This window comes from Barbus barbus, assembly GCF_936440315.1.
Source record: "Barbus barbus genome assembly, chromosome: 13".
NCBI classification, from domain to species: domain Eukaryota; kingdom Metazoa; phylum Chordata; class Actinopteri; order Cypriniformes; family Cyprinidae; genus Barbus; species Barbus barbus.
Genome location: NC_136741.1, coordinates 6,283,327 through 6,306,606, shown reverse-complemented (window position 1 = coordinate 6,306,606; position 23,280 = coordinate 6,283,327). Strand labels below are relative to the sequence as shown.

Sequence of the window (23,280 nt, the reverse complement as noted above, 5' to 3'; positions counted from 1 at the left end):
ATTTCTAATATATACAATGACAAATCAACCATGTATCAAAATATAGTAGAAAAAATGCCTTCAGGTGCCTTATGCAGTGATGTTTCCCTTCTCTTCTGCTTTTGGATATTCCATTTTCATCGACATTAAAAACTCTACAGAAGGGGAAAAAAACATGCATGTAATATTCATGCAAGTTTAATTTCTAATTTTAAAATTTCAGTTTTGAACAAGATGTGTTGAGAATGAATACTTTATGTACCTACTAATGTGCCATATATACGGTACACTACCACTGGGTTAAACCACTGGGTAAGATGTTGGTATGTGAAAAGAACATCCTTTAGCGTTTACCTTCTGTGTGGTCGATATCTGGACTTATTGACATCAGAACCCAGGCCAGCCCGACCAGCAAAGTGACCACCAGGTTTACTATGATCCAGGGGTAAAGGATGCTGCGCTCTGAGCCTGGCTGCCTGAGAGGAGACACAACAACCGCTCAGCTCTTATTACTGTACAGCATTTACCCAGCATGCTCTAATGAGAGGGTCTTACCAGAGTGTCACATTATAGCTGGAGTACTGATTATAGAGATTGATGCGATCACTCGTCATCTGCTGGCTTAATGATAAAACAAGTGCAGAAAAGTACACTGAAACAGAAAAGATGTACATTAAAACATTGCTGTTTTTATATATGGCATCTATATGAGTACATAAATTCATTTTTTTTTTGACAGAAATGTGAGAAACTCACAGAAGGAAGCAAGTGCCACAGTACTGAGGGTCAGTAAACTCTTCATCGCCGTAGCGGCTTTGGCAATATTCAACCTGTTTAGAGAGATAAAAGTAGTTAGTTTAGTTTAACCTCAAGGGCTCAGGCATCTACAAATATTTATAGGAACAGTGTACTGGACTTTTGTTTTAGTTCATGTGAAATGGCATTATGGTTTGGTGATTCACCTGTCGAAGGCAGAAACAGTGCTGAGGGCTAGCAGCAGGTAGAGCAGGGACTGTGCGGGGTAAGCCAGGGTATTATACTGCTGGAGTAGGTTGGAAAGAGTGCTCATCTGTTCCCCAGCCAAAACATAGACCACAATGATATTCCATACAGCATAACCAGCCAGGAAGCCATGAGAAAACAGGCCAATCACCCTGTGCAGTAATAATAGTCAAGGTTTAGAAAACAGTCTTTCAGCATTCAAAAGTTTGGGGGTCAGTGAGGTTTTTTTTTTTTTTTTTGCTCCGCAAGGATGGTGATAGTAAAGAGATTTATAATGTTACAAAAACATTGTTTTAAAAAAGGTGCTATTATTTTGAACTTTATTCATTAAACGGCGTTGCCTAGCATCCATCTGGCGAATCTCCGCTCTCTACCCAACAAAACGGATGAACTTCTGCTCTCCCGGACAAACAAGGTTTTTTCTAACTCTGCTGCCCTGCGTTTCACGGAAACCTGGCTAAATGGCGACATACCAGACAGCGTGATTCATCTGCCTAATTTCCAGCTGATCAGAACAGATTGCGACGCGGAATCAATGGGGAAATCGCGCGGCGGGACGTGCTTTTACATCAATGAGAGGTGGTGTACAGATGTAACTGTGTTAAAGAAGATGTGCTGTTTAGATCTAGAAACGCTCTTCATTAACTGCAAGCCGTTCTATTCGCCGCGGGAGTTCTGCTCGTTCATTCTCGTGAGTGTCTACATTCCACCGCAAGCGCACGTGAGCACAGCTTTACAGAAACTCACTGATATGATCACAGAGAGTGAGCAACAACACCCGGACTCTGTTTTAATCATTCTCGGGGACTTTAATAAAGCAAATCTCTCCCGTGTACTGCCAAAATACAGACAGCACATCACATGTCCCACCAGAGACAGTAATATATTGGATCACTGTTACACAACAATAAAGGACGCATATCACTCGGTTCCACGAGCAACTTTAGGACTCTCTGATCACTGTTTGATTCATCTTATTCCGACCTACAGGCAGAAACTTAAATCAGCAAAGCCTGTATTAAGATCTGTTAAAAGATGGACTAATGAAACAGAGCGGGATTTACAAGCCTGTTTCTCTTTCACTGATTGGACTGTTTTCGAAGCTGCTGCCACCGATCTGGACGAGCTCACAGAGACTGTAACATCTTATATCAGGATATGTGCATTCCTAACAGGACTCGTCTAATCTACAACAATGACAAACCATGGTTCACTGCAAAACTCAGACAGCTCCCTCAGGCCAAAGAAGATGCTTACAGAAAGGGGGATAAAGTCTTGTACAAACAGGCCAAATACACACTGGAAAAGGAGATCAGAGTGGCAAAGAGGAATTATTCTGACAAGCTAAGGAACAAATGATCTTCCAGTGATCCTGCTTCAGTCTGGAAAGGTATGAAGGTTATCACCAGTTACAAGACACCATCCCCCAACACTATGGATAATCAACAACTGGCAGACGACTTGAACGAGTTTTATTGTCGTTTTGAAAAATCACCCCACACCCCCCCTGAACACCTCTCCACACAACCATTAACACCTCCAGCAACACTCCTCTCCCCCACACCTACAATTCAAAACTTAATGATTACAGACCTGTGGCTCTAATGTCTGTAGCCATGAAATCATTTGAAAGACTGGTTTTGGCTTATCTGAACGACATCACTGGTCCCATACTGGACCCCCTGCAGTTTGCTTACAGAGCAAAGAGGTCTGTGAATGATGCAGTCAACATGGGACTGCACTTCATCCTGCAGCATCTGGACAGACCAGGGACTTATGTGAGGATCCTGTTTGTGGACTTCAGCTCTGCTTTTAACACTATTATCACGGAAACCCTTCAAAATAAACTAACCCAGCTCTCCGTCCCCACCTCCGTCTGTCAGTGGATCAACAGCTTCCTGACAGACAGACAGCAGTTAGTAAAGCTTGGTAAATTCACATCCTTAACAACCTGGAGCTTAACACGCTCAAAACTGTGGAGATGATCATGGACTTCAGGAGAAACCCTCCTGCTCTCCCCCCACTCACCATCATGAACAGCACTGTGACTGCAGTGGAGTCATTCAGATTCCTGGACACCACCATCTCTCAGGACCTGAAGTGGGATATTCACATAGACTCCATTGTCAGAAAGGCCCAGCAGAGGTTGTACTTTCTTCGCCAGCTGAGGAAGTTCAACCTGCCACAGGACTTGCTGAAACAATTCTACTCTACCATCATTGAATCCATCCTCTGCACTTCAATAACTGTCTGGTTCAGCTCAGCTACTAAATCTGACCTCATAAGACTACTGAGGGTAGTCCGGACTGCTGAGCGAATCATTGGTACAACCCTCCTTATTCTCCAAAAACTGTACTTATCCAGAGTGAGCAAAAGGGCTGGGAAAATCACTCTGGACCCCTCACATCCAGCACACTCCCTCTTTGTACTGTTACCGTCTGGTCGACGTTACAGAGCTCTGAGCACCACAACGACCAGACACAGGAACAGTTTCTTCCCTCAGGCAATCCATCTCATGAACACTCAACAATAAACGTGGAACACACAACTATAATACATTATCCATTCACCACACTCACTTATTTTATCTTTATTTTCTCAATTCCAATTTGCACATACTTGACCTGTACATACATAGTTGTCTATATTATATATTGTGTTTTTGCTGCTTTGTACATTGCCTATTTGGATATTTGTATATTATTCTTTTATTATCTGTGTCCTGTCCTGTTGCTGTCTTTCTGTTGCACTGTGGAGCGTCTGTCACTAAAACAAATTCCTGGTATGTGTAAACATACTTGGCCAATAAAGCTCATTCTGATTCTAAAGAATACTGAAAAAAGTATCATTGTTTCAACAAAAATATTAAGCAGCAAAACAATTTAAGTGTATAACCTAAGCACCAAATCGGCATATTAGAATGATTTCTGAAGGATTCTGTAACACTAATGCTGCTGAAAATTTGGCTTTGATTTCACATGAACAAATTAAATTTCAAAATATATTAAAATAGAAAACAGTTATTTTAAATTGTATTCATATTTCATCTTTTTTACTGCTTTTACTGTAATAAACTTTTGAACAGTAGAGTATTTATACAAAATCTTTTGTCTTTATTGGTATGTAATATATTCGTAAATACTAATCGCTGACTATTAAATATTAACTATAATAACAACGATATCCAACTATAATAACAACGATCACATTATGAGGTAAATTCTATAAGGAAAATGTTACCAGCTTTAACACTCTTCTTGATTTAAGTGTGTTTTTTTATCATTTTATTTTCCATCAAAAATTATAACATGTGACATGGGTCTTGAATAGGACATCAGCCATTAAACAAGCACAATATCACAAATCTAAAGTTTAGCCTTTAAACTTTAAAGCCTGTTAGGTTCAGCTTCTTTAGACTACAATAAGTTAGAATATAACATTATAAGTGGACCTCAGAGAACAGTACAACATATTAAAAAAAGTCAGTTCATGACCCGTTTAAGTTGAAGTCTAAAGCAACCGCACAGATCTGAACAAATTGGAAATTAAAGTGTCATTTAAAACCAGATGTTGAAAGCAAACCTAAAGCCGCTGTGCAGTCTCAAGGAGACATCTCTAGTGGTCCACACTGAGCGGCTGTCCATAAAGCTCTGCTCCACCGGGCCACTGGCCTTCCACTGGTCCACTCGCTCAGCTGCTTGAAAACGACCTGCCACCAAATATACATGGTCACTCGACCTTTATTTCATGATGTAAAGAGTACCTTGCATACAAACAACTTCACCTTAGAAATACTGAAATGTTTAGATGTCAAAAGTTGCAATGTATGAACAAGCAAACAGTCTTAAGCAAACACCTGCACACCATATACACATTATTCTGCTTGAAACTTACGGCTCCTCTCCACAAAAACCTTCTCCACAGGCTGGCTCTGCCCTTGGGGAGCGGAGAACAAGGAATGCTGGGAAACAGGCACCTGGGGGTCTGTGATGATATCATCATCCTCTATGTCCAATTCGTTGTTGGACTGTGTTTCTGTTACTTTAGGTTTCACTCTGGAGAAAGAAAGAAACGTGTTAGCTAAATGAGTAAATAAATCCAATAGAGCTTTCATAAAAAAACGACACATCAGTGGTGCATTAAATATACCTGGAACCTTTCTATAACCTGTTTAAGGTTTAAAAAAAAAAAAAGACTTACTTCCTCTTTTTTGGTTTGCGCGTCACCTCTTCTTCGGCATTCTGATCCACCATATCTCCATTTGACACCAGGTCTGTCTGATCTCCCTCTACATCTGGCCAGTAAGAGCAAAGCAGCATTATTTCTGGAGTGTCTATGTTAATAAAATGCCACCTCTACAGGTATCAAATGAGTTGTAGTGAACAGGACATGGCTTTGAACAGTGTTTCTACCAGTTGCTTGTGCTTTCTTCTTCTTTTTCCTCCTTTGTGGCAGATTATCCACAGGTTCTGGGGTCAAAGGTTCCTGACACTCAGACTGTCTGCGACTGGTAAGCCCTCCCATTTCCATTCCACCATCTACAAAGGTCAAGGGTGAAAAAAACTCATCACATGCACACCATGCTTCTACAGGTGATACCAAGCAGTTAACTTTGTCTGGTTGCAAGGTCTAGTAACCAGACTCTGCTGGAAGATGTTGACACTAGTGCTGTCGAACGATTAATTACATCCAAAATAAAAGTTTTTGTTTACATAATATATGTGTGTGTACTGTGTCTATTTATTATGCATATATAAATACACACACACATGCATGTATATATTTAAGAAAAATATGTTATATTTGTATATTAAATATATTTATATAAATATACACATGTAAATATTTTCAAAATATATACTGTATGTGTGTGTGTATTTATATATGCATAATAAATATACACAGTACACACATATATATTATGTAAACAAAAACTTTTATTTTGGATGTAATTAATCGCGATTAATTATTTGACAGCACTAATAAAGACCCAATAGCTTAGAAACACTTTTGCACCAACATGCCAAAATGGGAACCTGAACATTAAAGACAAAATAAAATAAAATATTTTTAATAATTATGAAGCATAAATCAATGAAACAGTAAAAATCTAAAAGACTAATTACAAAAATATCAAACCATTTGCCATCAAACCATATTATATTTGTTCATAAACAAATTTATTATCTGTTTCCCAACAGTTATAGCACAAATTACAAAAAATATGGTTTGAAGGATATGACAAAAGCATCCTAATTTATGAAAAATATAGTTGACTAAAACCATAAAAAATAGTTTAATTTGAAGTACTGAAATAATAAAACTAAATGAACTAAAATTTATAACTAAAAAAATCACATATAAACTCATTAAAATGACAAAAACAAACTAAAAGTTCCCCATTAAAATGATTACAATTGTAAGTCAAATTATTTAAATAAAATCTAATTCAAAATATTAACAAAACTATAATAATATATCAATGATGCTAAAATAACACTGGTTTGAAACAAGTCATTGGACTTTTGACCTTACAGTTTCTGAGATTTAGCCCTTATGACAACTTCCCCATGTGACAACTAGCCCCACTCTCTCCTATCATGTGTGTTGCTTATATCACCTAAACTCACCATCAGGTTCATCCACACTCTCCACATCCCTCTTGGCCTTCTTTTTCCTACTCTTTGGAGCAGGAATCTCCTCTTTGGAGGACAACAGATGAGTTTCATTATATAATCTAATGCTAACTGACCAATAAACGGCAATTTGAACTTGAAACATAAAGGCAAATCAATCTAACAGACACATCATACAATTTTAAACATTATTACCTACTCAAATGCATAATAAGACTGGACCAAGAGATCTCAAATGTGAAAAAAATTAAAAAAGACACACTCACCTGCTGTGTCCTGACTGTGTGTTTGAAGGTATAATGAAGAAAGAGGAAGGAAAAGAAGAGCATATGACTTACCTGGATAAAACAATTACAATTTAAACAACATCTGATCTGCTAGGTGAGCTTACCTTGGCATAGATGGCAGTGCTCGTGGCCCCCGCTAAAATGTCAAAAAGTAATATTAGGTTAGCAATAAACAGTTCCAATGAAACTCAAGCATCAGATGCTGAACCAGTTGAGGGCTCCACGTTTGTATATTGTGTCTAACAAAGCTTACCGTTGGCTTTTTCGCCATTCCACTCAAGAGTACAGGGGGAACACAAGGGACATGTACAAACAAACATCTCTGAGCACTTAAAGCAAGGATTAATGCGCGTCTAAATCTGAGACGAGCATCTGCCAAGCAGCAGGATTATGGAAAGGGGGAGCTACTCAGGAGTCACCATCAAATACTGTTACTCAACCTTTGACATAAACACACTTACTTAATTGTATTTATTTAAACAGTATTTTGAACAAATAAATGCAGCCTTGAGTATTCAGTTCAGGATTCTTGGATGAATTGAAAGTTGAAAAGGACAGCATTTATTTGAAATATAATTGTTTTTTTATAAAGCTTTTACTGTCACTTTTAATCAACTTGAAGCATCACATTAATGAAAGTTTTAATGAGAATAATTCTTAAATGTAATGAAAATAATGTAAGAATATCTTTAAAAAGAAACCTGGTAACACTTTACAATAAGGTTCATTAGTTAACTACATTAGTTAACATGAACTAAGAATGAACAATACTTCTACAGCATTTATTAATGTTAATTTCAGCATTTACTTATGCATTATTAAAATCACAAGTTTTGTTTGTTAACATTAGTTAATGCACTGTGAACAAATGTACATGGACAAATGTATTTATATTAACTAACATTAACAAAGAGTAATAAATGCAGTGTTTGTTCATGTTAATTAATACATTGTTAACCAATGATACCTTATTATAAAGTGTTACCAAAAACCTTAGTAGAAATTAGGATTAATTTCCTTATGATTTAGGGGTCAAATATGATCTAGGCAATTCTCAACCATTTTTGTGAGATGTACCCTTTTAATGATAAATAAAGTAGATTTATCTTTTGAGATTTATTCTAATGTGTATCTAAATGTACATGTTCACCCTAGTACTGACTGTATTTATTGTTGTGTTATTATTGCTGAGTATATATTATAATCTATAGTCTTTGGTTTAAAGTGTAATGTAAGAGGGTTAAACAGATTGCAATGGATCAACCCAGAAAGCCTAGTCCTCAACATTTACAAACCTGCAGGGGGAGCAAAAGCATCTCACTCTCTGAGAGTTTACCTTTATGACTACTGTTGTGCTTGTCAGTGTGCAGCTTGTCCTGAAATGAAAAGGCTTGTCAACAACAGCCCAAAGGCATAACAAACCCATGAATATCCCAGACTTACCCTCTGTCCTTGAGGAATGGGAGGGAGATCTCTTCTCCTTGTGCTGGGAACCTATATACAATCGTATAATATAATAATAATAATAATAATTAAACAACAGCTCATGCACACTAAAGGATGAATTCTGTCAGTAACTGCTTGCTAACAAACATACTGTCCAAAACACAAACCTTTCCTTCCGTATCCATTCTTTGGAGTTGAATAATAAAAGCTCTGTCGAGTTAATTACTGAGTAAACATTATCTTTGTATTTCCATGTCGTTTGTGGTCTGATTTTGTTTTGCACGTGGTCTATTGTTGATGTTGGAGACGGGTGGGCGTGTCTAACTTCCCTGACGTACTGTACGTAGCTACTAGAGGCGCGCAGCAATTCAGAACGTAATTATACATATAAAAGGGCAAACCATAATAGCTGGAAATCATACTATAATGTACACAAAAGACAGATGTTTTAAAATAATTGTTTTTCTAGAAAGACTATATGATCCTATTATATTATATCCTTATTCTTTATATTTACTTACAATTATTTTGAAGAAAGTGTCAAGAGCAGGAAAATATGCATGTCAAATATGCAAGTTTTAAAAAAAATTAAATAAAAAGAGGTTTGCTAAATATTTATAACTGAATTTATGACTGAAATGAGTAATTCAGTGTTCAGCTATTAAAAAAAAATATATAATTTACATTTGAAAAAACAGTCATTAATTTTAATGCTAGTGGTGTTACCTTAATATAGAAGCACCTGTTTTTTATGAATATACTTTAATGGAAAACCTTAAAAGGGCATGTGCATAACATTAGGTGTGAAAAGTTGAATTATGGAAATGCCACTGTTCCATAAACACACGTTAGTTCTGTTCTTCTGATTAACGCCTCGTCTCTCCAGACCTGAAAATCCTCACAATCAAATACGGTTTAAAATGGATTAAGAGTGCTCAAAAATACCAATCTCTTTTGGAGAGCTTAATAAATGTTTAGGTTTTATTTATTTTTTCACAAGGGAGAACAAAAGATTGACATCTGAAAAAAAATGTAAACATATTTTGCATTAAGACTAGCATTTTACAGAAAAAAAACACATTATTCTCACCAAAAAAAAAAAGGTGAAAAGAAAGATTATTTGCATATTCATGCTCATTTGCTCTCCTATAGTATCCCTGAGCTCTTCATATTAAGACTGGTCAGTAGGTCTGATCCATGCAGCCGGTACCCACTGCAGTTCATCCTGAGCTCTCCTCACCGTGGTCAGCAGCTGCACACATGCGGCCTGCAGGCCGTCGTTTACTATCACATGGTCAAAGAACTGACAGTATTGCTGTTCCATATTACGTCCTGCATCTTCTATCTCCTGGAAATCTTCATCCTGTCTCAAGAGAGAGAAAATACACAGATTAATGGAAATACTGTACTTTTAAGACACTAGTCATAAATTGAAAGGTAAACATAGGTAAAGATGCTAGCTTACCTTAAAAGGTCGGCTGGTGTAGTAATTTGTGATGATATGCGAATTCATTCGTGTGCATTTCATCTGCTCAACAGTAGGAGGCTTTATAAAGATGACATACGCCCTCAGCTCTGCAGTCCTCACTGACTCTAATGCCTGGAGATCAAGAACATAGAAAGCAAAGTAAAGCATCAGAACAAGTCAGGTATAATCCAGAAGAGACGACAATTAATCTTATTAAACAATTATTATTTATTATTGTTTTATAATAGCATAATAATTGCACAATTCTCTTCCAGGGTTATTATTGTTTACTAAAACTAAAATGATTGTAACATTTTTTAAATAAATGATGAAAAACTTCAAGTGAAAATTAGATATGAACTGGGCAACTAACTTAAATAAGATTAAGTTGAGGCACTAAAATTACTAACTGGAAATAAAAACTCAAACTGAAATAAAAATGAATTAAACCAAAATAGTAATATTTAATTATGTAATATAATGACAAAAAAATACTGAAATGTTACTAGAATTAAAACTGAAAATATAAAAGCTGATTCAAAATATCGATAATGTTAACAAAAACTAGGATATAGTATATTTTACTATACTATTACTATTTAGGTTGATTTTTTTTTTATTATTTAGATTTTATTATTTATATTTTTACTAATTAGGTTAAAAATTTGTAGTTTTAACTTATTTCAGTAAGTTGCCATGGCAGGATTTCTCAGTTGACATTTTTCATCTACTATTTTACATTGATTTCAGCTTTATTTCAAGTAACAAAAATATTTTAAATAGTTTTAGTTTTTAGTTAACAATAACAACCCTGATAGTATAGTAATAATGTTAAAATAACACTGTTCTCTTCAACAGATCTGAACACGAGTTAAGGGGTTATTCCTAACCCCAAATATTAGCAATACACTTAATCAAACAGCCACTAATAACAACAGATGAATATATTTCTAAGAGAAACTCACATATGGCTCAATGTCAATCACACATATCTTCCCACTCGCCAAAACATCTTTAACCGCATCCACGCTAGTGCCATAGAGATGACCTCTCAACTCCCCAAACTCAATAAACCTGGGGAAGAAAGAAAGAAAAGGGTCACAGACCTACTTAAGATCACAAAACAATAGAAAGATTATACAATCCCCCCAAAACCATACAGTGCCCTCCATAAGTTGGAACAGTAAAGACAAAATTGCTCTGTTGGCTGTGGAGTCAAGACATTTACAAATATGATTAAAAGAGGAATATGAGACAAAATACAGAATGTCACATTTTATTATTAGCCGTTTCAACACATACATGTTTTACCAAATAAAAGAACAGCACTTTTAGAGTTCATTCCTCTATCTGATGTGAGCATAAGTATTGGGACAGTTGAACATAAGGCAGATATAAAAGATTAAAAGCTATTATTTAGTTGCAGATCCCTTGCGCACAATCACAGCAGTGAGTCTGGGACCCATAGACATCACCAGACTCTTGGTCTCATCCTTTGAAATACTTTTCCCAGCCTTTAATGCAGCCGATTCTAATTATTGCTTGTTTTGGGGAGTTTCTGCCTTTACTCTCCTCTCCAGCTGGTGAAATTCATGTTCAATCAGATTTAAATCTAGAGATTAACTTTATTTAAATCTTGCAATCTAAGACTTTCCATTTCTTTGCCCTTATAAATTCCTTGACTGAACTGGCAGGGTGATTTGGGTCATTGTCCTGATGCAATATGAAGCACTTCCCAATGAATCTGGTGGCATTTTCTTGAATATTGGTAGGCAAGATGGTTTTGTACCCCTGCAAATTCATTCTGCTACTGTCATCATACATTAAGTTATCAGTAAAGTTGAGAGGGCCTGTTCCAGAGACAGCAATGCATGCCCATGCCATGACACCACCTCCACCATGCTTTACAGATGAGGCTGTATGCTTGGGATCATTGCAGTTCACTTTTTTTCTCCACATTTTTGCTTTCCCATCACTTAGATAAAGGTTCATCTTTGTCTCATCGGTCCATAAACAGTTCCAAAACTCTTCTGGCTCACCTTTGTGCTTTTCTGCAAACTCTAATCTTGCCTTTCTATTTTTGGTGCTGGTCAGAGGTTTGCATCTTACTGTGTAGCATCTGTAATTCTGTGTCAAAGTCTCCTGAGGACAGTAGATTGTCAGAGCATCACCCCAGCTTTCTGGAAGTTGTTGGTGATTTTACAGACACGTCTTTTAGGGTTCATTTTCACAGCTTTTATGAATTGTCTGTCATCAACTACTGTTGTTTTCTCAGTCGATCAGGTCGTTGTTGGTTGCTGGTGTCGCTGGTGGTTTCCAAACTCTTGATTTCTCCATGCCCTTTGTTTTTACTATAGCTCTAACTGACTTCCTCTTTTCTTTTAGCATCCAAATTGCTTGCTTTTCTCTCAAAGTCAGCTCCCTCGTCTTCATCCTGGTTTGTGTGTCATCATCGAATGCAAGATTCAGAATACAGAAGTAATGGATATAACTGATACGACACATTCCCTGCTTTTAATATCTGAAGAATTAATGCAACAGGACACAGCTGATCATTTAGAAAGACCTGTGAGGCAACTGTTCCTATACTTATGCTGACATCAGATAGAGGGATGAAACTCTAAAAGTGCTGAACTTCTTAGCTGGTAAAACATCTATGTGTTGAATCACCCAATAATAAAATGTGACATTCTGTAGTTTTGTCTCATATTCATCTTTTAATCATATTTGTAAATGTCTTGACTCCACAGCCAACAGAGCAATTTTGTCTTTACTGTTCCAATACTTTTGGAGGGCACTGTTGTAAATCTGGAAACATCTGTTTATGCACAGCCGAGTATATTTAGACCACCTGTGATTGCAGACCATGGTGTCAAACTGCTCTCGGCTGATAAAGTGATATTCTCTGCCAGATTCCTCATGGCATTTAGGTGGCCGTGTAGTATCTAAGTGGAAATGAAAGTCAACTTCAAAATCAGCACACTTTTACATATGTACAGTTATATCACACAAAGTAATATTTGTAGAATGAAACTCACGGGGAACGGCTCCTTGGTAGACCTTGGGATTGATCTCAATTAGCCTCCTGCGTAACTCATTTAAACCGACCCCAGATGGACCTGACGGCAGAATACAGTTTCAGAACATACATGATAATGTGCAGGCTGGGACGCAGCTACAGTTAGCTGTACAAGATCTACAAGGTAATATGTGTATTTTGCTGGCTGATTTTAGCCCCGTGAGACACACTCACCCAGCAGAGCTATGAGGCGGTGTGGGTGCTCTGGAGGGTGCTGGTAACGCACAACCTCCTCATACGGGTTGGCCCGTGAACTGTAACAGCTCGTGGGACAGCGTAGGGTGCAGAACTGGGACGTTCCAAATGCCTGAGCTCTCCATCGGCGACAGAGACGCAGACTTCGTCGAAAACCAGCTGACATACATACAATACATGCACACAGAATAAAAGCACAATCATAAATGCAAAGAATCACATGATGCTGCAGAATCAGGAACAGACAGTTAATAAGTGGATAAGTGTTGTATTTATTATATGCATGTAATATGTAATAATGATTTTACAATCAAACTAACATCTAAAAAAAATCTTCTACCTGACTGGTCAATATTAATTCATTTAAATCATTCATATGTGCAAAATTTAAACCAAAACCAACCAAAGATGCCTTCATCTAGTCAATGTTTGGGGTGCTGTGAACCATTTAAATCTCATGGAAGCCCATTTCTGCCATTGGATTAAAAAAATTAAAAAGATAATTGCAAATTTGATCTTACAGTTGACTTGCATATTTGAAATATAAACGGGCAATTCTGAGAAGTCAAAATTTTGAAATATAAACTTGTAAGATAAGACTTGTAAGTTAAAATCGCCTTTTTTGTTTTTTATTACATTGTGGAAAAACAAAACAAAAAAAACTTAGTTGCGAGACGTAAACTCAGAATTCAGGGAGAAAAAAGTCAGAATTGTGACATATAGGAGCAGAATTAAGAGATATGAACTATGAATTGCAAGAAATTTGTCTTAAAATTGTGGGGAAAAGGTCTAAATTGTGAGATAAAAAATTGTAATGAGCTTTTACCATTTTTTATGGTCCATGCCAGAATGGGCTTCCATAAATCTGCTGTAGTAAATATAAACCAGTAAAATCTGTAATATCTGAGAGTCACTCACTCAGGTAAATCCCTTCAATATTGGTGCTAAATTCACTCTCCTCTGAAACACAACACCAGACTCAGTTAATGCATCAATTAACAAACACAGAATAATTAGCAATGACTCAATGAAATAAAAATCAAATCAGCAACAGCAATTAATATTAAACTTTATGATTTCTACAGTAATGAGTTATATACACTCACCATCCTTTAGCTCTTCTGATGAATCATCATGAAGGAAACAGGAAAAAAGTTACCAGAGGCAATTCACTCACAGTATTTACTGCTGCACTCAAAAATCTGTGACATACTTCATCTTTAATATCATAATATTTCTTAACAAATCTAGTTGTTTCTATAGTTCAGGTGAGGGGGCAGTTCTGTTAATGATGGAAACATTGACCCTAAATCTGAATTCAGTACATGTTTCTCCTGATATCTTCAGGACTTACCTACCAGATTCAAACGCCTCCTCATCTGCGCATGAGAAAACAAAAACACATATATGTATAAGTATAGCAAGTGTTATATAGCTAAGCTTTTAATATGCATTTAAATCAGGAAAGAAGATGTACCTGCTTCTACACATTTTTCATCTATGGCAATTGTGTCATCTTCTGTAGAAAGAAAAAAAAGAAAAAAAAAGAAATATTCACACTGCATGCACAAGCACAAAAATATTAAGCAGCACTACTTTTACATTGATAATAAGAAATGTTTATTGAGCAGCAAATCAGTATATTAAAATGATTTCTGAAGCATCATGTGACACTGAAGACTGGAGTAATGATGCTGAAAAATCAGCTTAGCATCACAGGAACGAATCACAAATACAAAAAAAGCACTTATTTTAAATTGTAATAATATTTCACAATATATCTGATTTTATTGTATTTTGATCAAATAAATGCAGCCTTTATAAGCATAACAGACATTTTTCAAATACATTACTTCTTTCAAAATCAAGTCTTACCAACTTTTGAACAGTAGTGTAGTAAATCAATTGGATTTTCTGAATATAAATGTTTATGGTACTGTGTATGGAACTTGCATAAACCACAAAAGATGTATTGGGTGGCTAGATCACACCAACATTTTCCAAGATTCATAAAAGCCTATAAGGCAAAAGACTTTGTTGATAAATAGTTACAATGTTAGAAACTATAATAATTATTTAAAAAAAGGTTTGTAGTGAATTTTTACCATATTTTTGCACCCACACAACTCTTTGTAAGTCTATTTTGGTGGGCAATGTGAATATTGTAACCTACAAGCCAGTGTATTTCTAGACTCGACTAAATGCTCACCTTCATCTACTGTGCTCACTGCAGGTCGGCATGGAAACAAAAGATACAAAACAGCTGAATTAAAAACATAATGATTAAACGCACATATAAAACAATAACTGCAAATACTGTTTACTCACAGGTTTTGACACTAGTGTAAGGATGATAAGGCTGGGCCCACCATAACTCTTTTTGCTTCCTACAAATGCACACATTTGGGGTTTAAAATTGGGGCCGGCAGTGATTATCAGCATAATCTCACATCACATTCAAGTCAACTGCCAAATCCCATCACATCATCACACAGCCTATGCAGATGTGTAATTATTCTGTCACCGACCTTTAACCCCCGACTACATAGAACTGACCTATTCAGCAAGCTGGTGGACGGAATGAGGCCAGCACAGGCAGAGCTACTGGGTAGTTTTACAGCCTGCCACCAGAGAGTGTCTGACCGATCCACAATCTCCAGGATATCTCCCTTCCTGAACGCCATGCCGGCATCTGCGCAGGGAATGGAAGGGTCCACGTGGGGATTGTAGTCCACCATGGCACGCACATACAGCTTGTGAAGAGAGCAAAGCCATTAAAGACATAATGCGCATTCACAGCTGATAGACACACACACGTCTAAACCTTACACTGCCTATACACTACTATAAAAAATGAAACAGTCAGCAACATCAAGAAACATGGCAAACAGTAGTAGGCCAGTGTGTTGTCACATGACCTCTATACATGCATAATAATTCTGCTAAGTGGAATCTAATAATGTTCTTGGACATAAAATAAGTTATTTTGTATTTTTTATTTAAAGTTTGTATCAAATGTTTTTATTCTTGTTAGTCATAAATTTTAAAAATGTTTAGCCGATTTTACTTCCGGAACATTCATCATACTGCAAACTGAAGGTCAAGGCAAATGCAGTGCATTTTGGAATTTTGTGTGCTGCAGATTTTGGGGAAAATTAAGTTGTGCATGTCATTGTTTTACTAGTTGCTGTGATACATGTGGTTGAATAAAATAGTAATATATATTGGTGACAACGAGGATGATCCTATTTGGTTCTCCTGCTTTTTAAAAAATTCCCAGTGAGCCAAATATACTGTTTAAGGTCCAATTGTCGCCATTATCAAACCATTAACTATGACTTTGCGTCAATAAACTCCTAATTTGATGCTTATTAATAGATAAATATCCAATATATTAATATTAAGCATGCTAATTAGCAACTAATTAATAGTGAGAATGTGTCCTTATACTACTGTTACCCAGTTTAATTCAGGGAACTGGATGCAAAATTCCTGACTTTTTATTTTTCATATAGAACTAAAGTAGCTAATTTGTGTATTTCATGCTATTCCTGCTGTACACTGGTTATGATCTATTGAAAGATCTAGACTAGTATAGATTATAAAGTAGTATAGATGTACTGTAGTGTTGATGTTTGATAACTCACCATGGTCTGGTTGTTGACTGGCCTGTCAGTGATGGGAACCACCTTAAACATTATGGTTCCATGGGAGTGGGCCTGTGGCAGGAAATTAAGACACAAAACTGAATATTGCTGATTTAATATAAATTACTTCACAGAAAATTGTATCACAGATTTCCCATTAAAGTGTATCTCAGATTTCCTATTAAATGAAATTGGAATAGGTGTTGTTTGGTACACCAGGACTGGGATACTTTGTTGTAAAAAATTAATAAATAAAAATGATGCCACTATTGTTTTCTGTAGAGCTACTTTACAGCTGAATCGCATATTGCAACACTGATATTGGTATTGAACTGAATTGAATCGACACTTAACTGGCTACTTGCTGCTTTGAACTGCTTATAGCTGAATTAAACTTGTTTCAAATTGACAAACTTCACACTATTATTGATCTGAACTGAACCAGCACTGAACTGACTTGAGCTAAATAATGACACTGTTGAAGAGCTGCTTTACAGCAGAATCTGAATACAGCAATCTCCATAGTTGAGTTTCCATAGTTGATTCTGCTATGTTTATCTTTGTGAAACCACTTTGACACAATCAATGCAGATCAATCTAAAGATATAAGAGGTTACTTGAGTTAACACTGGTGCCGTGACCCGGATGGGAATGAGGCACACAAGTGTTAAAATACCAAGCTGTGGACCATCATATAATTCGAGAGTATATATGTACTAACCAGAATTTGTATAATCTGTTCTGGCTCCAGTCCAAACACGGGATGACCGTTTACCTCCACCAGCCTGTCTCCAGCATGCAAGAGACCTGCAACAAGAAGCACATAGATAAAAAAACAGGACTCCATGAGAAGTAATACTGACACAAAGGGTATAAAATTTGTGTGCATGGCATATAAGAGACACAATTAGAAAAGAGGGATTTATAAAAATAAAAAATAAAAGTACAGCCAGGCAACCCTCACCACTGCGGTCAGCCAGTCCTCCATGTATAACTCGAGCAATGTATATCTCCCCTGTCACATCATCTCTCCTGATTGTCGCTCCCTGTATATTAGAAGAAAGCAGGTGTCAATCCAAATATCTACAAGGCTTCATTTGATATGAATCAAGCACAAAACATGCATCCATCAAACATCCGATGGAAGTAGCATGCCAGGAACAATATTCAATGACAAACTGAACTGCAATGTTACATGAGGATAAAGAATATCTTAAAAAAAACAAAAAACTGACAGTTATGGAGATGTTAAACCAATGGAGAATGACCGAATAACACACAAAACAAAACATGACTTTCAAAAAGCTTGGACAAGCATTAATGTGACAATGGTAACATCAAGGACCGGTGGTGACATAGCAGATGAATACACACATATTAAAGATTTGAAAGACCTGCATGCTTGAGACAGCAAGAATATGAAAGGATGTTCATAACTGTGGAAACGTGGAAAAGGCCTTATTCTTTTATCTTGTTTTACTTTTTCTTCTGGCTAAAGAAACATCTAAAAGCACTGCTGTTCACTTTGCGGTTTTGGGCAGGGATTGATGTCAAGGAGCCATTGGTCATCCGGTGCTGTACATCAACCTGTCTCTTTTGAGAAGATGGTGATAGATTTGTTTTGGCATTAAAGGATTTCCCCTTTGATAGCACTGGCTGTTCCAGCAAAGTGATGGCAGATGAAGAAGAAGAGGAGGAAGAGGAGCCAGAAGGACAATGAGAAAAGCGAGAGGATGAGGGAATAGCTGGACTGTTGGGAACACTGAGCGATCTGCTACCCATCCGGTTAACCACTCTTCTTGCAGTCTCTGTGCCATGTGGTGATTCTGAAGTTGTGTTGCTCGTGGATACTAGCTCTTGGAGCTTCTCCACTACATGCATTAGCATCACCAAAGCCTGAGAATTCTCCTGCACGCTCTCAGATATACGTTCGGTAGCTGCGGCCATCCTCTCACCAAGCAGGTGGACGTTTTCAGAACTGCGCTCCATGCTGCTGCTGGCCTGCTGCAATGTATTCCGCAATTCATTCAGACCTTCCTCCTTTGCTGACCTTGTATGGGAGCATGTGATGGTCTCCCTTACCCGATGACAGTGCATTGGGCTTGGGGGAGCGGTTCGGGCATGAGAGGTGGTTGTAGAAGGTTTTGGAGGAGGATTTGAAGCATGATAGCAACAAGATGATGAGGAAATCCATGGGGACAGTTGGGAAAATGTATGTAGCATAGAACTACAATCACTATTGTCCCCACTGTCTAAATTGTCAATCAAATTGTCTTCAGAGAAAGAATGATAAATGAATGGTGAAATGGATGAAGACAAGAAGACAAAGAACACTAATTAGATAATGCTTTAAGCAGAGGCATACAAGTCGCAAATCTTGATGAATGTAATAATGGGAACCTCCAAATACAGGGTTTTGGTCCTTACCAATCACAACAGAGCTACAGACACAAGGGGTGGAGGAACTGAGGCCCTGTTTCCATAATGTTTTGTTCTGGTGGCAACTGCCCAAAGTGTTGCAGTGGTGTACACTGGTGGGAGCAACAACACTTGGGGATGCAGGAGACTTGGTGGACGTGGAACCATCCAACATGGCATCTAAGCCTCCAGCCAAACGTCTCCCAGCTGAGAAGAGTCCACAGTGGGTTGCATGCCTTAAAGTGTCCCATTGGCTTTGAAACTCTCTACCAGCTCCAGTCTATCCATGACAACACACAGTTCAAAGTTACCAGAAAACACTTTTACTAGAACACTTGACAAGGTCAGCTATTAGTGATCTTAAAAAATTAACAATCTAAAACATAAGAAATGTAGGAGGAAAAATCTCATGTCTAAAACTCTTCCGAAGCAACAAGGTTTTAACCATTCTTTATCACTGAACCTTTTTGCTATGCTGATCTGAAAGACAGGCTCCAGTAACGTACATTGAAAGAGTCAAAATAAATCACAGGTTAGTAAAAGCAAGCCTTAGATTTGCCTGCCACTCCTTTACTGGTCATACTCACCAGAGGTTGATTGTTTTTGACCAAGCAAACAATCCTCATGGCTTCCTCGTCTTCAGGCAGGTCTTTAGGCAGTGGTGGCAGATCTGGCTCATAGTCCCTCAAACTTACTGTGTCATGAGCCGAGAGAAGAGCCTGAAAAATACATGTGGTTTCTGTTATTTCTGTGGTTGACAACACATTCCAAACAACTAATTGAATACTGGAAGTGGTTTCTAATTAAAAGACACAACAACAGTGTCTATCAGCATTTACTGGCCCATAAAGTCTGTCCTGAAACACTACAAAAATGCCTGGCCTTACACTTTAGAAAGGTTCTTTACTGAAGAGGGTGATGGCTAAGAAAATGACTTTGCCCCTCAAAACACCATGCTGTTTAAAAACATGCATTTATTGAAAGAATGCTCACCTGTAGGTGGGGATGACTGAGGAGGGCATACAGTTCTCGAGCTTCATTTGAGGGGTTTTGGACTGCTAGCAAATCAGACAGAATCTAGAGTGCACAAAATACGAGTCATAACTTATTAGGAAATGAAAATGCATTGGTACAAAAATTTGGAGTAAAGACCAAAACCTCTAACAGACCCTTTGAGTTTCTGCGAGTCCTGCAGTTCAGCTCCAACCCTAGTTAATCACATCTGCCCCTAATTTTCAAGTCATCCTAAAACTTTGGTTAGATTAGACTGACAGTGGATCTTGAGGGTCGAAGTTGCCCACCCCTGTTCTAAGACCTAGACCCAAACCAGACCAAGACCAAGGCCAACACTAGACCTCATAAGCCCCAGATTCAGGCTAAAACCTAAACCCAAAGTCACAGAGCAAGAACACCATGTTCACATGGTGTCAAGAGGTCTTAAGTCCAAGACTCTGATTGGTATAATCTGCAATGTTAGCAAGTCCTCAGGCACACCAAATACATCAAGCTTTAGAGGACATATTTTGAACACCAACAAGGAGATATGAACTGATACTACACTGTAAAAAAAAAAAGGTTGAGCCAACTTTTAAGGCAACCAGCTTCAGCAAATTTTTGAGTTCTCTCAACTTATTTTTGTAGGAGATTCTCAACTTTTTGCTATATAAACTTAAAACAACAAGTTGAGAAAACTCAAAAATCTGCTGAAGCTGGTTGCCTTAAAATTTTAAGTTGGCTCAACTTTTTTTCTTTTTTTTTTTCTTACAGTGTACAAGGTATGAGTGGCACTAACTATGGCAAAAATGAAGGACAGTGAGAATGAAGCTGACCTGTAGAGAGAGTCCAGACGAATAGGAAAGATATGGCCTAGCTGGTCCCTTTAGGTGCCTCTGTAGAACTTCATACACCTGCAGACAAAAAAGGAGAAGATGAACCTTTACTGGAGGAGATGAACCCTGACTGTTAGTAGGTGTATGTAGGATGGACTCTACCTTTAGTAGGGACTGCAGCCAGGGTGCGTTGAGGAGACTGTACAACAGTTCAGCTCCATTTATATCTTTATTGACAGAGGCCCTCACTTCAGCAATCACATGAGCCAAGAGCTGTGTCAGGCCTGAAACATGTAATGCAAGAACCTTCAGAACTCCTGTTGGTTATATGTGATGCTCATTGACTTCTTCAGCAGCTACAACAGTGCTAATATAAGCATGCTGTTAAATATCAGAGCTAAACTAAAATTAAGCCGACAGCTAAATGAAATAACTTCATGCAGCATCATACCTTTGTCTCCCATTTCCAGTGGAGATGACCCAGGATCAGTCTCCACGTCTGGTCATTGTCAATCCTGGAGTGTTTTGGGGTTCAGGAAATGAAAAAATGATGCACTGACCCTCCTCATATACAGCTGCAGGAATGAGCATATTCAATAATAGTTATTCCCTGCTATATTCATATGTTTATGCTGTTACATCCTCTTCACTGGTGTGTATAAGACGTTCTAACCAGAACTGCGTTTCACAAAAGCACCATAAGCCTAAGTACTGTTGAACCATTGGCACTGATGATCTCTATGATCTACTTAGACTTACGATGCTTTTGGGAAATGCATTCTAGAACTTTCTGTAGTTGTAAATACAATTCACGTTTCCAGGCTTATCTTGCTTTAGTGGTTAATATACAAGACTTTATGACTTTTTAAAACCTTTACAGACAAGTAACACTGGTAGAGATCAAGGCTAGTAACCAAAAGCTTGTAGGTCAAAACTCTAAAGATCATTGGACTGTCATTGTATTTAGTGTATAATATGTTATTTTGGATAAACGTTTGAACGATACATTTGCAAATTAAAGAAAATGAACTGGTTAAGAAGTAAGGGCAGATAACCCATAGATCTTAGATTAAATCCAGAAATCCCAGAATGGAGGTGGTCCACGAATGCCCTCGTCACAGTTTTGACCTTGAGCAAAACACTTAAGTACAGGTTACTCTAAGGGCCCTGTCCTGGTAATAACTGAATCCTAAATGGCTTTGGATTAAAAAATGCTACTTAAATAACAATAACAGATGAAAGATCATGATTCTTAACATGATTTGTTATGATCACTGCAGGTGATCTTTTGAACAAGACAGGTGTACCTAATTTCAGACTTTATGACTAAATGGGTGTGATATAAAACTCTTAATGTCATATTTTCAAATATTCTTTCTGAGAGTTACTGTCCTTTTAAAAATTTTACCTCAGAGTTTCTGCACTTGAGTCCATTTGCATAGCCAAATCTAATTGTTGACTGCAGGATATGTCTAGAATTTACACGTAACAATGCTGAATTCAACTGGAGAATCCCAGGAACTCACACAAGGAAGGGTATTACTGTAAATAAACAGCATACTACATTTGTAGCACAGGGAGCTTCCTCGTAGATAAGCCTGGGAAGCAAGAACCACAAACCCACATCCAGGCAGAGACTTAAGTAGCCAATTCTGTTCACTCACCTCCCTCTTCCCTCACGTTCAGATTGTCTTCTCTGTTTAGATCCCAGTTTAGAATTTAACACACTGAAGAGCTTCTAAAGAGGGTTTGCATGATGACGGTCAGTTTTAACTCACTCAGATATGATTGTATAAACAGAGGAATTACGTGAATGGTATTCCATAGCAGAGCACGGAAAAGTCCTCTTGGAAACAAGAAGCGTAATCCCTCTCTATCCTGCTTAATCCCTTACAAGCAAATGAGTCAGCCGGGGAGAGAGAGTGTGTAGGAATGTGAAGAAGGAAATTAGGAAGGGAGGGATTGGAGAGTGAATCAGGATGTGTCTGTGAGTAAATGTCCTTTCACATTCACATTCTTTCAAACGTCATTCTATCACAAAACTCCTTTAGGCTTTCAGTTATTGATTCATCATCATCACACAACACGTGCAATCAGTGATTCTCACTGATCACACTCACTCTGTGATTTAGATGTAATCATTCCTCTCTGTATACAGAACACCTCTCTCTCTCTGACCCCCTCACACACATTAAACGTCTGATGATTCCACACTGAAAGTGACAGTGAAAGTGACGTGACATACGGCCAAGTATGGTGACCCATACTCGGAATTCGTGCTCTGCATTTATCCC

General features: G+C 37.6%; 2 protein-coding genes across 2 annotated transcripts; both read right to left on the bottom strand.

Moving 5' to 3' along the window:
- Positions 1 to 69: 69 nt before the first annotated feature.
- LOC306879211 (transmembrane protein 237B-like) lies at positions 70 to 8,535 on the bottom strand (the record flags this gene model as incomplete). Its single annotated transcript, XM_079432002.1, has 14 exons — positions 70 to 134; positions 334 to 455; positions 535 to 631; positions 736 to 809; positions 942 to 1,133; positions 4,564 to 4,690; positions 4,876 to 5,036; positions 5,182 to 5,275; positions 5,394 to 5,519; positions 6,612 to 6,683; positions 6,884 to 6,897; positions 7,009 to 7,040; positions 8,348 to 8,398; positions 8,518 to 8,535. 14 exons carry the CDS (start codon positions 8,533 to 8,535, stop codon positions 70 to 72), a joined length of 1,245 nt encoding a protein of 414 aa, XP_079288128.1.
- A 772-nt stretch (positions 8,536 to 9,307) lies between these two features.
- On the bottom strand, positions 9,308 to 22,831 carry LOC306879522 (MAGUK p55 subfamily member 4-like). Its single transcript, XM_079432527.1, has 22 exons — positions 22,651 to 22,831; positions 21,438 to 21,561; positions 21,149 to 21,270; positions 20,987 to 21,064; positions 20,151 to 20,234; positions 19,745 to 19,876; positions 17,704 to 17,785; positions 17,461 to 17,546; positions 16,740 to 16,811; positions 15,649 to 15,845; positions 15,421 to 15,479; positions 15,302 to 15,319; positions 14,570 to 14,611; positions 14,451 to 14,471; positions 14,199 to 14,213; positions 14,011 to 14,052; positions 13,072 to 13,251; positions 12,857 to 12,937; positions 12,670 to 12,763; positions 10,784 to 10,892; positions 9,816 to 9,950; positions 9,308 to 9,713 (listed from the first exon to the last, which is right to left on the bottom strand). Exons 2-22 carry the CDS (start codon positions 21,448 to 21,450, stop codon positions 9,522 to 9,524), a joined length of 1,854 nt encoding a protein of 617 aa, XP_079288653.1. The 5' UTR covers positions 21,451 to 21,561; positions 22,651 to 22,831; the 3' UTR covers positions 9,308 to 9,521.
- Positions 22,832 to 23,280: the final 449 nt, after the last annotated feature.